Below are 18,093 nucleotides of genomic sequence, written 5' to 3' on the forward strand. Positions count from 1 at the left end.
GATAGGGGCAAGAATGGTGATAATTTAGAAAGAGATGGATTCCGTAAAGCAAAGATTTAAGAAAAAAAATAAGAAATAAAATATTGTAAAATATGCTCAAACAACTTTTGGGTCTGTATCTGAACAATTAGGCAGTCATATTTCCCAAGATATGCTCAGAATGATATAATTTGTCATTGCATTAAACCCATTTTGCAATTGATTGAGCTGTGCTCCCCACTTCAAAAGATAGAATGAAATTCCCATTCTTCCTGCCATTGATAAACAAAGATTTTCTCTGCATTCTTAAAAAAATGATTTATTCCGAAATTCCTTAAATGTTCCAATAGAAAGCTTTGATTCATGCATTCTTTGCTTAATTTGAACTAATCTCTCTTCATATTTCCCTCGCTTGGGCACAATGCTAGAAACAACCCTCATAGAAGCCCTTAAGCTTGCATCACAGACCTAATGGTCTGCGAGTGGAATTCTGAACAACAGCTGCCATCACAGACAAGTGAAGCACAAAGAGAGAGGATCCAAAAAAGTTAATAGTAATGTTAACCACTTCTTTTGTAATAAAATTCCGTAGGGCACTGCTGTAAGAAGGAGAATAATATTATCATCTTCACTGATGAACAAAACGAATATCCAGATCTATCAGATGAAGGACACCAATGGAGAAAAATTATAGTTCACTTTTCAGTCTACTGAGTGTCGGGTTCCTTCCACAATAATTCATGAAGCCCTGAGAGGGTATTTATGGTTTCTCAGGACATTACGGACAATAGACAAGGGCCTATGCAGGAATCTGAAGAATTATTCTTCTGAACATTTGAGCTGAAGAATGGTAGAAATCAATGTTCTTGTTGTGCCACCCGATCGGTAAAGTTAATTCCGCGACAAGACAAGTGCACTCTCGGAACGGGGGAGGAAAGTGATAGTGAGATTGAGAGAGTTAGAAGGATAGGATGAGAAAGAGGGACTCGGCAGAGTAGACGACACTGAGTGATAATGACCTTTGCTCTTCGCTTGCAGGGATGGTCGTTTGCGAGAGGAGGCACTGAGTTTGAGCGTAAGGTAACGAAGATACAAGGGGCACTCACATGGAAATCAAACGCCACCCTCCCTTTGGTGTGGAGGGCTTAAGGACTGCTGAGGCCTGGCCTGCCGTGGGCGGGGCCCGCTTGCGCCCTAAACAGGTATGCATGAAATATTGTTCCACACATCACATACAACTGCCGTGGGCGAGGCCAAAGTTCATATATGTGCCTCCGTATCATATCAAAGAATTATGGTATTTTATAGTAAGACAGGAATATTGTATGAGTTATTAACACCCGTAAGGTTGGCTGAGTTCAAGAGCATGAATTAATCATTCCAGACTACATATTGAAAGAATGGAGCAGTATTGATCAAATTGTGGGAGTTCAATGGTTGAAGACACCTGGTTGGATAAATACATACCATAAAAGCATTTTCTCTAAACATCAGAATAAACATCATACAAAAATATAAAATCTGATTCTTGTTAAATCAAGACTTTGTCAGGATTGACTTAGGATCAAGATGATTGAAGAAGATCTAGGAGGATCGAAGAGAAAAGATTGAATCTTGTGGGATAAAGAAAAATAGTTTGTTTCCTTCTTTCATTAGCTTCAAGGTATATATACTGATGCGATACCTGCCAGGGAATGTACCACGAAGGACGGACAACGCCAAGGCGGGACGTCTGAGAGGTAAACATGAATTGTTTTTTTTTTTGAAAACAGGTATGCATGAAATATTGTTCCACACATCACATACAACGCTCGGGATCCCCACGGAAGAAGACCAGAAGGTCGACCATATCATGGTGGGGTCTCAAAGGTGGCTGACCGGTACGTTCCTAATGGCCGCAACCAGGGGTTCCCTGAGGATGATAGAAATGCTCATTGTTGACGTTCCATTTGTAGTTGTCGACAGGGTGTACCTGTTCACACTCATCGCGAGACATGACCAGTGGGAGGTGAGCTGGTTGGGGGGAGCCCCTATGCTGGGCGTAATCATCAATGCAATCGCCCTTGCGTGGGCAGACACGAGTGTATGGGGTCGATCTGATTTGTCCGGCAGAGTGGCGACAAGGGCACATCATAAGGAGCTCCGAGCACGCGGGGCCACTCAGGCTGGGGTTGCTATGGTCGATGTCTAGCCCCTGCCACGCGGGCCCGTAAGGCTAGTTGACTATAGATAAGGTCCATGTGGTGGGTGCCACACCTGGGTGGTGTGGGCCTGTTGATTGGTGCTCATCTACCTTTCGGGGAAATTAGGGTTGCCAGATAGGTCCCTTGCAAGACTTGAACAGTGCCGATCGCCTGATCTGAGCCCACAAGAGCCAATGATGGTTCACCCCGCTTGAAGCTGTCCCCCAACGGTCCCTATTGGAGCAACGGCGGCAAATGATGGGGCAACAGCAGCGGCGGATGGCGCGAAGACACAGGCTGATGGAGGTACAATGATGGAGGTACAATGTGTTGGATGTGCCTTGCCGGCAGGGAAGGCCTCCGACGGTGGAGGGGTTGTTGGCGGCGATGGCTCTACAAGTAGAGGTGATGGACGTGTTGCCACGGCCACCCGTAGCTAGGCAAAGACAGCGACAACCAGATGACTGGAGACTGTGGCCACCAGTGTCTTGAACTGCTCCAAGGAGGCTTCCCGATTTCATTCCAAGCCTTCCTCGAGGGCTTGTATGATGGTGGCCTGGGCGACCTCGACTGCGACCACCTTGGCCACCAGGTCTTCCAATGTTAGCGCTCGATCATTGTTGGACCTTGGCCGACACAAGAGAGAATGCAGTGGGTGATGACCTACGGGCAGGACTGGTAGTGCCAGTGCGATGGAGGCAGTGCGCTAGGGCTCTGATACCAATGTCACAATCCCTGCCAGGCAACGTATCGGGAAAGAAGAGGGAGGAGGAGACCCTGGTGGGATGGATGACGCCGTGGTGGACAAGGGCAACAAAGGAACTGCCGAGCAGCATTGCTGGAGAGGATGGGAACCGACAGAGTGGACATTGTTAAGTGAGATAGTAGCTACCAGGAAAATACTACACCATAACTTCATGTCCTGCCCTTCAACAGGAGGGCTACATATCTAAAGGAAAATACAAGACAAGAATCCCCCTAGTGGGCAGACTAGAGGGAATAGATCACGAGATATACATATTATATCGGGCTCATAAATTTCACGGCCTAATACAATAGTTCACTGGCTATTACAATGGTTAGTCGGTGCCTCAATTTTGTGTTACACATGACCTATCACATGACAGCCCATTCCCTATTCAATAACTACCCTTCATGAGGGCGCAAAATTCAACTTCAGTGCTCAACATAGAGACAACTGATTTGCTTCAAAATACACGAGATGATGAGGTTAGTACATCAGAGGGAAAAATAGCCAGTAGTAGATTTGCAATCTACCTGGGTACCAGAAAAATCTGAAGGTGTAAGGGCTCACTGGTAGAGAATGTGAGTCTAAGGCCAATATTCCTTTACGTATCGACGAATCCAATTAGCTAACTGCCAACAGGAAACTTCAGGACAATGCATAAGTCACAAGAACAAAAACTAAATAAGAGAAGTCAGGCTGTGTACGAGCAAGCTTGATAAGTATACAGGTAAGACAATGATATGCATGAGGATCAATATTAGGACCTATGATATCTGGGTAAAGCTTAAGGTTTAATTCCAAGGAAGTTGAGAGAAGTTGGCACTAGAGATGGCCAGTTTCACTTAGTAGGTCATATATATTTGGGTTGCAATAGAGCATACCACTAGATGAGTGTTCCACCTCAATGCTGAGGACGCTTGTGAGTTGTCCTGAGCTCTTACTATCATATTATATTCCAAATTTATGGCTTAGCATTTCAACACCATTTACATTGACAATAAGAATCACAATGTTACTGGGGGACTGACAATATTAAAAAAAGGTATGATTGTTATTAGATTGAGGTAACCAAGTAGTTACGTTGTATGAGTGGGATTGTTTGAGCCCATAGATTGATTTCTAAACACGAAAGACTTCTGCAGGAGTGCAATTATCTCCAGCGGGGGTTTCATGTAAACCTATTTGTTGAATTCATTTTGAATATTAAAAGGGACAACCACCAAGGAGTCAATGACCCTCCCAGTAGAATCGTACATGCCAATCTCCATGTATCAAAACATGTTCAAAATATCCTCTCTCCATCCACGATCAGAAGATGTTATGCTTCGCAAAGAGCATGATATGAACCTTGTTCTAGGTTCGTATTGGGAGGAAAGTAGAGGACGAGGGTAGAATTTTCCAGGGTAGAGAGATGAAATGAAAAGGATCGGAGAGGAGGCCAAGCAGAGGAGGTAGGGATTGGCCGAGGACAAGCCGCCCGAAGACGCCGTGAGGAAGAGACGATCACGAGGGACGGGGATCTTAGAGGGAGAGAGGGAGACCAGACCTAGACGAGGAGAGGGGAGACAAGAAAACCTCACTTCCATCAACTTCTTCTTCGCTGCCCTCCTAAAGGGAATACAACTTCTTTTCAAGACTGTTTTGAATTCAATTGCTCTTTTCCATCAACTTCTTTTCAAGACAGCTTCACCACTTGAACAATTGCTCTTTTCAAGACTGTTTTAAATTTTGTTAGAATTGGATCTTTTCAAGAATCTGTTCATTGTCAAGAATCTCCGATACGATTGATGATCATATCAAAGGCCCAGGTCATTTGTCTTCTCCCTAATAAAAGCTAGGCAAAAATATGTACCTTCATCAGGACTTTCTGCTGCCAGATGAATTTCCATACCCGAATGATCGTCTGGTTCTCCTCTCGCCCTTCTCGGATCCTCGTGTAAGCGTTTAGGGCAGAAAAAGGGCCCTTGACCAATGTCAAGACATCCTGTTTATTGCATCCTGGGCTTAACAGTGTTAGGGACTGATCCATGTTCGAGAACTCTACATTTCTGGTCTGGCAAGGCACCAACTAGGATCGGGTTCCATGCTCCATCCCGGCAGTCTCGAACCCTGTCATTTGGGCTACATGTGAGCTCATATAAGTGAGAGAATGCTTCATGCAACATGCCTTGTGACAACCATTCATCCGTTCAATATTGAAATACTGAGCCGTCACCAAACATGGTGGAGAAGAAGTCCCATACCTGGGGGAAGATCTGTTTGAGTCCTTGGCAAAAGGGTGAAGTCCCTTGAACGGAGCTGTTTTTCTCTCCCAATTCAAACCCCTGACATAGTTGTGCAGCGATATTTGAATGGTGAGGTCGTCTTAGGGGTTCATAATCCTTTCCACCTACTTCGTTAACAGTGGGGTGTTCATACATTGTACGTGCCACACCCCCAATCCTCTCGATTTGAGGACCACACACATCGCAAGCCCATAACTTTGTTCTGGGCCAGATCCTCTCCATAAGAAGTATCTCATCATGACCTCTTCGTTAGAATGACCATGACGGAAGGCATTTTTGATATGGAACTGGCAAACGGTCCAATTTTGGGCTGCAACCAAAGAAATGATTATTCGTACATCATTCAATTTTGCCATGGGAGCAAAAGTTTCCATTTAGTCAACGATATGCTGATGGGTATAACCTTGGGCTATGAATCATGCTTTGTGAAGTTATAATGGAGCAACAGCACAGCATTTTGTTATACAGACCCATCAGCAACCAATTAGACACTTACCACAGGGAAGGGAAGTCAGTTCCCAGGTGTGATTGGTATGCAACGCTTCCATTTCCAGGTACATATTGTCTTCCTATTGAGATTAGACAAGTGCCTCATGAACAGAGCGAGGAATATTGATCAAGAGAAAAGTTAACTTCCCTGTATTGCGCTACATGAGAGGGAACATTTCTGGAGGTAGATGTTCATTGTCTGCAACTGTTGAGCAGAATTTGGACATCTTCTGAATCAACTACCCAAACTGGCACCAGAAATCAAAGAAAATGCACACTGACAAGTTTGAAGCCTGATATTTGTGTTGGGTTTTAAGGTATCACCCTTTTGGTTCGGCAAAAATTATGGATCTGTCGGTTCAAGCAGAGATCAATCTTGATGTTTTATGGTCTACACGACAAGATACTTCAACAAATCAGAATACTTGAACAAAAATATTTGCTTCTACAAAATATCGATGCACCACTGTGCACCTCCATTGGAATTTTTGTTTAATAGCCATCAAAATCTACCACAGAGAACCGCGAATCTCCTGCTACCCCTACAACTCAGGGACCTCATTTCCCAGCAAGATACACTATGGCAACTTGAAATTGACTGAAGGTTCTCCTATTGCCCCATTGTACTCTCTCATTGGCAAATGAATTCCATTTCCATTCCCCATTTTGAAAAGTGGCTTTCGCACCAAAGCAAGATATAATCATCTGCATTAGTCAGTTCGTCTATCTTCCATCGGTTGACTGGCCAACTCTGGGATTTTCTCTCTTCTCCATTTTTTGTCCTCCTCTTATACCCATTCCATGGAATTGTAACAGTAATGAGGTCTCAGTATCCTGATCGATAAAGCTTGCAACCTCAAACACATTCAGTGACACATGTTACAATCCACAAACCAGTGAGAGGGCCCCGTTTCATTTTTCTTTTACCTTATTTCTTTGCCTTTCCCCCTAATAGTTTGAATCTCCCTCTAATGGAGGAAGCAAAAAATCTTGATCTCTCTCTATCCCTTGTCTATCTTCCTGCAAGCATGAGGCTGAATTATTCTTGTCCTCCTTCAGGATATTGTCTGTCACAACTACCTCTTGTGTCTGATTTCCAAGAGGATCTGAGAGTATTCTACAACATATCACTCAAATATTTGATTCAGTCTTAACTTAGTCATGCATGATTTCTTTTTTGAAAGAAAAGAGGGAAGATCACCTGAAAATGGTGATCCAACCAAAATTAATATTAATATACGTGTCCGTGAAAATTACATGCCCTGCCAGCCTGGCCACTTTTCCCTCCTTTACTTCTTTCTGAAAAGTAGGATACACAATTCTCCACATCATGGAGCACCGAGTCCAGTGACACAGTCTTTCCCTTAAATATCACCTCATTACGATGAAGCCATAGCATCCAGAGCACTGTGCCGACCCGTCCCAATCTCGAATGTTCTCTGCCTGCATTCCCACAGTGAACTCCAGCATGTAGCGTCTGATGTCATGTCCACCTCGCTTAGCTTCTGTGATATCCAAATGGCCTGCACAAAGGACATTCAAAAAACAGGTGAGAACAATCTTCCTCTCCTAGGCCGAACATGGAACACACTGTTGACTTGTCCGCGATCACACGCCTTCGGAGAGCCAATGTCATAACTTGCCTGCTAATAAGCAACCTTCCAAAAATCCTCATTTTTAACGGGACTTTCTGCTTCCATAGGTGTCTGCATGTACAGATAATGGCTGCATCTTCCTTGATCTTCCTATAAACCTCGTGAACTGAAAGCAGTACGCCCTTCCATACCCAACTGTCCCGTATCCCAATGATGGACCATAGATGAACTATGTGGTACGATCAAGATATAGGAGCAGATTTCTCTGGACAAAAACCTTTTGAATCGAAAATAGTCCAAATAGTGTTCCTTGAAGACAATAGAGAAAAACAACACAATAGTTCACTAAAGAAGAGAATACGGGATGGTGAGAAGATGGCAATTGAAGAGCGGGAACTAACTCCCTCTCCCCCCTTTCTGGTTGCGGCGACTCTTCCGCTCCAGCCCCAGCTCCCTGCTGTCAGAAGTGCAAAGGTCGAAAACTGCTTTCCGTTGCTGGGGTGGGTCTTTATTTATAGGATCGCACGTGATAACGTCTCAGCATTGTCTCTTTGGGCCACGTCTCTGGTATGTTCTTGAAAAGAATGTATCACTATGGTCTGTTGCATGTTCAAGAGGTCTTCCAATCTCTGATCCGACAATGCACCCTGCATATTCGGATTCCATGTGTTGTCCCAACATTCTCACACCGAAGCTTGTGGACTCTTTGCCAAAGCAAAGAAGCGGGGGAAAGCTTCTCGCATCGAGCCTCAGGGTGACCAGTCGTCTATCCAATATCTAAAAAATGCTCCGTCCCCTAGTTTAGGTTCGAAGAACCCTTGAGTTTGCTGGTAAACCTAGCTCATGCCGTGCCAAAAACCGGAAGCCCCTTCGATTGGGATCGATCTCAGTTCCCAACTCTACTTTCTGTCGTACATGTTTCTCAAGACATTCGTGGCCATGTCCTCCTCCAGTCCCATAATCTTGGCCATCCGATTGATAAACAATGCCATGCCCATGGCTTACAGATGTGATACCCCCAGCCTGCCGCGTTCAACTGGTCAGCACACTACCTCCCATGAACCCTAGTTGATAACCATTTGTGGACCCAAGCTCATCCCAGACAAGGAGCCTCATCAAAGATCCCAAACGATGCCTGACCCCCTTGGCCATCTTGAAAACCGAGAGGTAAAATATTGGTATTGGTGAGGATACCAATCTCAATAATACCAGTCGACCGACTCGAGACAGCTCCCAGCTCTATCATCCCTTTAGTCTTCTCTCCACCTTCTTGATCACCGGTGGCCAAACCATGGTTGCCAGCCAACCCCTCTTTAGGAGCAATTCCAAGCAGCGCATTGGGAGGGTCCCAATAGGAGTCCCCAAAGCTTTCAAACATTGAACTTCCTCCTCGGGTGTAAGGCCAAACCCCACACAAGCAGATTTGGTTCGGTTGATTTGCAAGCCTGATAAATCTGCAAAGAGATCTAATAGAGTTGACAGATTTTGGGCTTCCTCTATTGAGCCTTCCATGAAGAAAGAAGTGTCATCCGCGTACTGGAGTAGTGGTATACCCGTCGGGAAGCTCGCAGATTGGAAACCCTTCAACTTGCCCTGTGTGCATATTTTTACTGTACAGGTGGCCAGGGCATCCTCTGCTAAGACAAATAAAAGTGGTGTCACTGGGCATCCCTGTCAACTCCCCTTTGAGGATGGATCCATCAGCCTTTTGGTTTACCATTCACAAAGACCTTAGCCATACATGATATTGCACCTGCAGATGATCAAATCAGGAATATTCTAGTGCACTAAGAATCACTTTGATTTCCTGTCGGAATTCAATTCATGAAATCACAGGATGCTTAATCATAGCCTTTAAGAACCCAAGATGAAATAACAATAATACTGAGAAATTTTAATGATTATTCAAATATAAAACAACCACGAAAAATTGGAATTATCTTTAGCAATATAAATCTTGAGATGCATAAACCATCAATGAATATTTATACTCACTAATACTGCACCATATAAGCCAAGATGTTCTAGGCAGAACACCAGATTAGCATGGGTCTTTGATAACAATCTCATTTTCCTCTTCAGACCAGTTAGATCAGAAATTTTCTGTCGTCCCATAGACGTACACTATATCAGATGAATGAAAAACAGTAAGACAGAGCACGTCAGATGCACCATGGATGATACTCAACAAGTAGAAAACTTACAGAAAGTTTTATCTCCTCAAGCCTTTTAAAGTGTCCACTGTGGAAGCATTGTGTATTAATACCAGACGGTTCATAATAGTACACCTTCACATCAGGAGAAGCTATTACACTCTCTAACTCAATATATCCATCAACTGAGCAGACCTGAAATTTTGCAGAAAAAAGAAGAAAATCATTTTCTGATGTAAAAGCTATCTCCCACCTCATTAAGAGATGGATATTACATTAGCTTTGCTGAAAGTAGTTAGTTTTGTTGAATATGTAGTTGGTTTTTTTACTTTTCTTATTTCCTTTTGTACCCCTGCGTTCCTCTCTCGACTTCTACTCTCTCAATATATACTCCTGGAAGAGAACCAAGTTAACCTAATGAAGTTTCTTCTCAACCCATCCTTCCTCTCTGGGTTTCTACATGGTATCATAGCAACAATAGTTCAGCTCGTCAACCCATTCTTCAAGACTCTTGCCTTCGGGATTCGTCCACAGGATTCGCCATCAAGATTCTGCTCTTCTTGGCAGTTGCTCTCTTTTCGGAGATTCTATCTTGACGGTCTGGGATTCTCTATTCGTCGTTCTTGAGCTTCGTTCTTGACGGCGTTCTTGGCAAGGGATTGAGCTTCGTTCTTGATGGCGTTCCCAAAGATTCGTCGTTCAGGCTTCTCTCTTGACGGCGTTCTCTTCGGAATGCTCTCTTGGCTTCTCTCTTGACGGCGTTCTTGGCGAGTACCTTGGGCGTTCTTGATGTTTCTTGAAAACGTCCTTGGCGTTCTTGATGGCGTTCTTGGCGTTCTTGGCGGCTCTCTTGGCCTTTCTACCTTGGGCGTTCGAGATTCTCTCCACTTGGCGGTAGTTCGATTCACCTTGGCTTCTCTCTTCCCACTCTATTGGCGGTCAAGGGCTACTCGCCCGTTTGTTCTTGGCGACTGTCAAGCATTCCTTGGCAGTCAAACTTCCTTTGGAGGTCAAGGGCTACTCACTGATTATCAAGCATTTTTTGGCCACCCAACTTCCGTTGGAGGTTGTTCTTGGCGAATCTTTGGGAATCGCCTTTGCGAGCTTCGGCCTTCTACTCAGACTTCGACTGGAGATTATTTGGCGCCGTCCTTCATCGCCATTACTTCGACCTCGTTCAATTATCTGTGTGGACCTATTAACTCAGATCAAACATCGTTTTTGGCTGTTCTCTGGGTTGGCTATTTCAGTTGTTCTTCGCGATTCCGTGTTAATCGGGCAGTATATACTATGGCCTCCACTGATTCTACTACTTCTACTGTCGCTCCTCCTCCGGGGGTACTATCTCACTCATCCAAATTGAGCTCCATACACTACTTGTTGCCACGTATGCCTACTGAATTCCGATTCACGGGGTTGAACCTTCTTCAATGGCGTCAGTATGTTCAAATTACGTTGAAAGGGAAGCTCATGAAGCATCTTGTGGAAGCTCCGCCATCTCCTAATGCTCCGCATTATGAGCAATGGCTTGATGTCTAAGGTGTAGTCCACAGGTGGCTGCTCGACAGTATCAGCTCCTCATATGCTGCCGAATTCCTGTCCTTAAACTCAGCGAAGGAGATCTGGGACACCGCTCAAGAATCCCACTCTAAGCGGAATAACTTGGCCATTATCTATGACCTCAAAACTCGCTCCACGAACTTGACCCAGGGTCCACGCTCTGTTCGGGCCTATCATTTGGAGTTGTCGTCTCTTTGGGCTGAATTGGACAACTACATGCCTCCCGACCCACATTCGGTTGACCGTGGATATGTTCTACAGCTTCGGGTGTTCAAATTCCTAATGGGATTGAATCCTGAATACGACTCTTTACGCGGCCAACTACTTCATCAGGAGAAGGTTCCTACCTTGAAGGAAGTCTTGGTGGAAGTTCAGATGGAGGAAACCCGCCTCGGCGATGGCTGTTAAGCAGCTCGGGAGCTCACGACCTACATCTGTTCCAGCGGTGTTGCCGTATATGTCCTCTTCTAAGGTGCTGTCACCGAACATGAACTCCCCGGTCCAACAATCGGCATCTACAGGCCATGGTGCTCCAGGTAATTCCTCCATTTTCTGCAACTATTGCAAGAAGCACGGTCATACCAAGGAGACATGTTACAAGCTCCAACGGAAGAATGCCCATCAAATCCACTTGGTCTCTCATCCTACTTACATGGGCATATCTTCTCAAAAATAAATCCGACCTCTCCCAAACTCTCATCTCTTTCCACGCTTTAATTCGAACTCAATTTGCTACCTCCTTCCAACGCTTCCACTCCGATAATGTCCGTGATTACGTTAATTCCACCCTTTCCAACTTCTTCACCACTAATGGCATCGTTCATGAAACTTCTTGTCCATACACTCCTCAACAATATGGGCTTGCTGAACGAAAGTTTCGACATATAGTTGACACCACTCGTTCCCTTCTTCTTCACAAGGACATGCCCAAATTTTTCTAGGGGGAGGCCTCTCTCACTGCCGTCCATCTCATCAACCGTCTCCCCTCTCATGTCCTCTCTCATGTTTCCCCGATTGATGCTCTCCATCACGCCTACCCCATGGTTTCCTTGAAAACTCACCTCCTTCCCCGGATCTTTGGGTGCACCTGCTACGTCCCTAACCATCCTACTCCCGACAAGCTTGACGCTAAGGCGCTCAAATGTGTCTTTATGGGTTACTCTTCTCATCAAAAAGGGTATAAGTGCTATCATCCTTCTACTAATAACTTTATTATCAGCAAAGATGTAACCTTTGACGAATCCACTCCTTTTTATGATTCTTCTTCGTCTTCCTCTCCTTCTACTTCTCCTTCTTGTGCTGACTCCCTGGATTTCCTTGTACCCCTTCCATCTTTCTCCTTGTCTCCACTTCCTGTACCATCTTCGACTTCTTCTCCTCCCTTGGTTCCTCCCTCTAAATTTGATGGCACCACGTACCATCACCGTCCACGTTCCCTCTTGCCTGTTCCTGCCCCGACACCATCATCATCCACTCCTGATCAGACCCCCCTTCCCTCGGGTGATGATCTTCCTATTGCCCTACGCAAAGCCACTCGCCAATGCACCTCCACTCCTTTATACCCATTAGCCAATTATCTTTCTTCCTCTCGCCTCTCTCCGTCCTACCGTGCTCTTCTTACCCCTCTGGATTCCATCGCCATTCCGAAGACTGTGGCTGAAGCATTGACTTCCTCTGACTGGTGACGTGCTATGGACGAGGAATTAGCTGCTTTGGAGAAGAACCGGACGTGGGATCTGGTGTCTTTACCGTCCGGCAAGCACTTCGTTGGATGTCAATGGGTCTACACCGTCAAATATCAGTCCGATGGCACTCTTGAGAGGTACAAGGCACGTCTTGTGGCTAAGGGCTATACTCAACAATTCGGTGTTGATTATTTGGAGACATTTGCTCCCGTGGCTAAGATGAACACGGTTCGTCTTCTTCTCGCCCTTGCGGCTCATCCCTTCAGCAATTCGACATCAAGAACGCCTTTCTTCATGACGATCTCCATGTGGAAGTTTATATGGCCTTGCCTCTTGGCTATGTGGCTCCCCCTTCGGCATCTCCCTTGGTGTGTCGTCTCAAAAAGGCTCTCTATAGCTTGAAGCAATCTCCTTGAACTTGGTTTGGCCGTTTCACGCACTCTATGACCCTATTTGGCTATTCTCAGTGCAATGGTGACCATACACTTTTCTACCGTCATTCCCCGTCCAGGGGAGTCACCATCCTTCTTGTGTACATGGATGACATCATTGTCACGGGGAATGACTCACAGGCCGCCGCTCAATTGGCGACTTATCTCGCTGGTGAGTTTGACATTAAACATCTTGGTGTACTGCGGTACTTTCTTGGCATTGAAGTCGCCTACTCTTTGACTGGGATTTTCCTTTGCCAACGGAAATATATTATTGACCTTCTTCAAGACCTTGGCAAGGCGGACTCCCAACCTCTTCCTACTCCCATCGAGGTGAATCATCGGCTCTCTCTAGGTGATCACAAGGAGGCTGTTGATCGAGGGCGGTATCAACGCTTGGTGGGGAAGCTACTCTATATCACTCACACTCGTCCTGACATTACTTATGCTGTTGGTGTCTTAAGTCAATTTATGCATTCACAAAAGGCCTGTCATATGCATGCTGTCAACCGTGTACTTTGTTATCTCAAAGGTACTCTGGATCTTGGTCTTCAGTTCAAGTGTAAGTGTGGCCTTCAGTTAGATGTCTATACTGATGCGGATTATGCTGGCTCTCACGTTGACCGCCGCTCTACCACGGGTTACTGCACCTTTATTGGGGGGAATATAATCACATGGCGGAGCAAGAAACAATCTGTTGTCTCTCGCTCTTGTGCTGAAGCTGAGTTTCGCGCTCTGGCACAAGGCATATGCGAGGCATTATGGATCACCAATCTTCTCAAAGAGTTGAAGCTGTCGTGTGATCAACCTACTCAACTATTTTGTGATAACAAGTCGGCTATCAGCATCGCCCATGATCCGGTACAACATGATCGTACTAAACATGCCGAAGTAGACCGACAAATTTACATATCACATGTTCCCTCCGCCCAGCAGTTGGCTGATATCTTTACCAAAGGCCTGTCTGCTCCGCGTTTTCAAGAATTGTGCGGCAAACTGGGCATGGATGATATCCACTCGCCAGTTTGAGGGGGACTATTGAATATGTAGTTGGTTTTTTTACTTTTCTTATTTCCTTTTGTACCCCCGCGTTCCTCTCTTGACTTCTACTCTCTCAACATGTACTCCTGGAAGAGAACCAAGTTAACCTAATGAAGTTTCTTCTCAACCCATCCTTCCTCTCTGGGTTTCTACAAGTTTCAATTTTTTCTGATTGGAAGAAAATAGAGGAAGATTTTGGGATGTTACTCATCACCGTGATAATTCTCAGGAATGCCATCCTTCATGCTCATCTCTCATTTCTCTTTTCATTTTTCTTTCTCATTTTTTTCTTCATGTCCATCTTTCATCTCATGTCCCACATTGTTTTGTCTAATATCTTCAGTGACGATGATGCTGAAAAATCTTTGGATGCAATTCCCCTCCCCAAAGAGTAGTTGAGGAATCAAGAATGGGGATAAAAAGAGGCCATGCACAATGTAGACCTGAAAGATGCAAGACGTTGTTGTGAGACAAGTGAGAAATAACCAAATGCAGATTGAGGTCTCCTGATAGAAGGAATTCCCATGCACAACCTGCTAAAATATGGCCTCTCGATCACAGAACTTCCCCACTCCAAGATTCCTCACAGAACCAGCCATCAATTCTTTCTTTAAAAAAACAACAAGCAGGGCATCTGATACGATCCTATACCCCAAAGGGTATCTTAGGAAGTTAAGCCCGCTAGGGGCATTTTAGTCATTTCATGTTGTGAGACCTGGAGATTGGAAGGAGATTTGGAAAGTGGTCGTAAACAGAAATAAACTCGTATTTTTCCTTATAGAAAACCTAATTCTTACACAGTGTATTACATTGGCTTTTATAGCCACTTAGACACGAAGAGAAAATACCCGTTGGACTCCAACGGTCATCTCATGACCGTGGGAGTCCAACGGTCACATTATACTTGGGTTTATTAGCAAGCACTTACGGGCCCAATGGGCCTGTGGAGCTAACACCCCCCCTCAAGTTGGGTATAGATGTTGAACATGCCCAACTTGGACACCAATGCTTGAAAGTGAGGGCCAGGAAGGCCCTTGGTGAAAACGTCAGCAACTTGCTCTAGAGTAGGGATAGTGTGGGACAATAAACCTATCATCGATGCTTTGCTTAATGTAGTGTCCGGCTACTCTGGCATGCTTGGTCCGTTCATGTTGGACTGGATTCTTGGCCATGGCAATGGCCGATTTACTGTCTGAATAAAGATGTATCCCTGTCCCAGGGAATAGATGTAAGTCTTGTAAAATGTCTTTGAGCCACATGCCCTCACAAACGCCCTTCTTCAAGGCACGAAGTTCAGCCTCAGCACTTGAGAGGGAGACTTCTTTCTGTTTCTTGCTGCGCCAGGTAACCAGGTTACCGCCAAGAAAGCTGCAATATCCCGAGGTGGATCGACTATCCTCAAACGAGCCAGCATAATCAGAATCGGTGTAGATAACTACGCTCGGGTCTCCTCCCTTCCGAAACAATAGACCTTGCCCAATAGAGCCTTTAAGATAAGCAAGAATTCGATCAGCTGCTCGTTGATGTGACTCCCGGGGTTCACTCATAAACTGACTCAGTGAGTTAACTGCAAATGCGATATCTGGACGAGTATGGTTGAGATATAATAATCGTCCAATAAGTCTCTGAAACGACGTCTTGTTGACGGGGGCATCTTTGTCATGCTGTTCAGCTTTCAGCTTAACATTGATGTCAACAGGGGTAGCAGCTGGACGACAGTCCAATTTACCTGTTTCCCGCAATAGATCCAGGATGTATTTGTGTTGTGACAATAAAATCCCCGTCTTAGAATATGCCACCTCGATACCGAAGAAATAGGTAAGAAGGCCAAGAGCCTTAATATCAAATGAGCTAGTGAGATATGTCTCAAGACGCTGAATTTCATCCACATCATTTCCCGTGATTATAATGTCGTTAACATAGACAATAAGAATAGATATCTTCCCTTGAGCACTATGCTTGATGGATAAAGTATGGTCTCCTTCACTCTGAAAGAATCCAGCAGAAAGCATGGTTTTGGAGAATTTTCCAAACCAGGCTCGAGGAGATTCTTTGAGGCCATATAGAGATTTCTTGAGATGACATACATCGCCCAAATTTTTGCTTAAAGAATACCCAGGGGGAGGTGACATATACACCTCCTCTTCCAACTCTCCATGTAAGAAGGCGTTTTTGACATCATATTGATACAACTTCCAATCAAACAACGCTGCCATTAAGACTCGAATTATATTTAACTTGGCAACAGGAGCAAATGTTTCATGATAATCAATACCGTATGATTGAGTATATCCCCGAGCAACGAGACGAGCCTTATATCTTGCAATTGAACCATCTGAATGATATTTGATAGTAAAAACCCATCTGCTGCCGACTAGCTTTTTTCCAGCTGGGAGAGGACCTATTACCCATGTTCCATTTCTCTCAAGTGCTTCCATTTCCTCATCCATAGCCTTCTTCCATTCGGTGGACGACATAGCTTCTTTAACAGATTGTGGAACCGACACGGTCATTAGTGCTTGAATTATTTTATTATACTCAGGAGAAATCTGAGTATATGAAACATAATTGCCAACTGGATACCGCTTTGGCTGTGTGCATGCCCGAACACCCTTGCTAATAGCAACAGACCAGCCATTGTTGCTGGGTATATCTTCATCAATTGCTTCGTCAGTGCTTGGAATACTCTCTGAGACAGCTGGCTGTTCCTCATCCTCAATATGACTGGAAGACGGATCTGCAGTAGGCCGTTGACTCATGTTGGATGGTACAGAGATCTCTTGACTCCCATTGTCTCCGAGCTCCTGAACCATGGGGTCAAGATTTCCATCCAACCTGCTCTCTGAATCATAGAACATCCTTGCCTCATCGAAAAAGGCGTCTGCTGTGACGTAGAGTCGTCTTGAGCTGGGATGATAACATCGGTATCCCTTTTGAGTAGAAGAATAACCCAGGAAGAAACACTTTAAAGCCCTGGGATCCAACTTTCCTGCATGATGAGCATGTACATACACAATACAACCAAATATCTTGGCTGGCAGATTAGTCCTTAGACATAAATGAGGAAATTCAGAAGACATAAGATCAATCGGGGCAGAAAAATTCAGGGTTCTAGATGCAGTGCGGTTTATGAGATGTGTGGCCGTCGCAACTGCTTCACTCCAGTATTGTTTGGGGCAATTGCCTTGAAATAAGAGGGCTCTGGCTGCAGACATGATATGGCCAATTTTTCTCTCAGCGAGACCATTCTGTTGATGACTCATGTTGGACGGCGGAGCCCTAGCCAGACAGGAGAGAAGGGGGAGCAGAGTCGGACGGCGCCCTAGCCGGACGGGAAGGCAGAGCACAAGCTGGACAGGCGAGAAATCGAGTGCTAGGGCAAGCAGCAAATTCAGGTACGCACCTTCTACTATCTTATTGTTGTTTCAAGGGGGGTCAGGAAGGTCAGGAAAAGCAAGCGAGTGTAAGGGGGGGGGAATTTTGATTGATGTTTGAATCACCGGGAGATCATCAACATGAAGGTACATTTTTCCTTATACTATTTATAGTTTCCGTGTTAGTATCTTGAGAAAAGTCTTGGCCGGAGTCTGGGGGCGAAATTGATACTCACAGCTGCTGTGCTTGGGAACGGAGTCAGCCGGAATCGGGAACAGAGCTTGCCAGAGCCCAGTTCACGGCGGGATTTTGGCTGCCGGAGTCAATAACTAGTTAGGAGAACCAAGCCGCTTTGGAGGGCGGCGAGGACAACTGGGGAAGAACACGGTTTGCACTGCGAGCAGTGAAAACAGAATGGCAATGGTCATCACTCTGTGACGGCCTAGGTGTGAACTAAAGGAAGTCAATTGGTCAGCGCTCCCCAACCCAGGGAGTGGGCATGCTGGGCGTTAGCAGTTAGCTAAACACCCAACTTGAAGCAGGCTAAGGCCCACACAGATAGTCATGAG

The 18,093-nt window shown here is 45.2% G+C and overlaps 1 protein-coding gene across 3 annotated transcripts in view; it reads right to left on the reverse strand.

Annotated features, from left to right (window-relative positions):
• Positions 1-18,093, reverse strand: part of DCL4 (dicer-like 4) — an 86,692-nt gene that overhangs the window by 35,576 nt on the left and 33,023 nt on the right. For 2 of the 3 annotated variants that reach the window (XM_078582712.1, XM_078582713.1), the window contains exons 7-8: positions 9,484-9,627; positions 9,275-9,403 (exon numbers count right to left, since the gene is read on the reverse strand). In XM_078582712.1, the coding sequence (XP_078438838.1) occupies positions 9,275-9,403; positions 9,484-9,627 (273 nt within the window). The remainder of the gene's footprint in view (positions 1-9,274; positions 9,404-9,483; positions 9,628-18,093) is intronic. The other variant, XM_078582714.1, reaches the window with a different exon arrangement.

Source organism: Wolffia australiana, chromosome 11 (assembly GCF_029677425.1).
Source record: "Wolffia australiana isolate 7733 chromosome 11, ASM2967742v1".
In the NCBI taxonomy this organism is placed as follows: Eukaryota; Viridiplantae; Streptophyta; class Magnoliopsida; order Alismatales; family Araceae; genus Wolffia; species Wolffia australiana.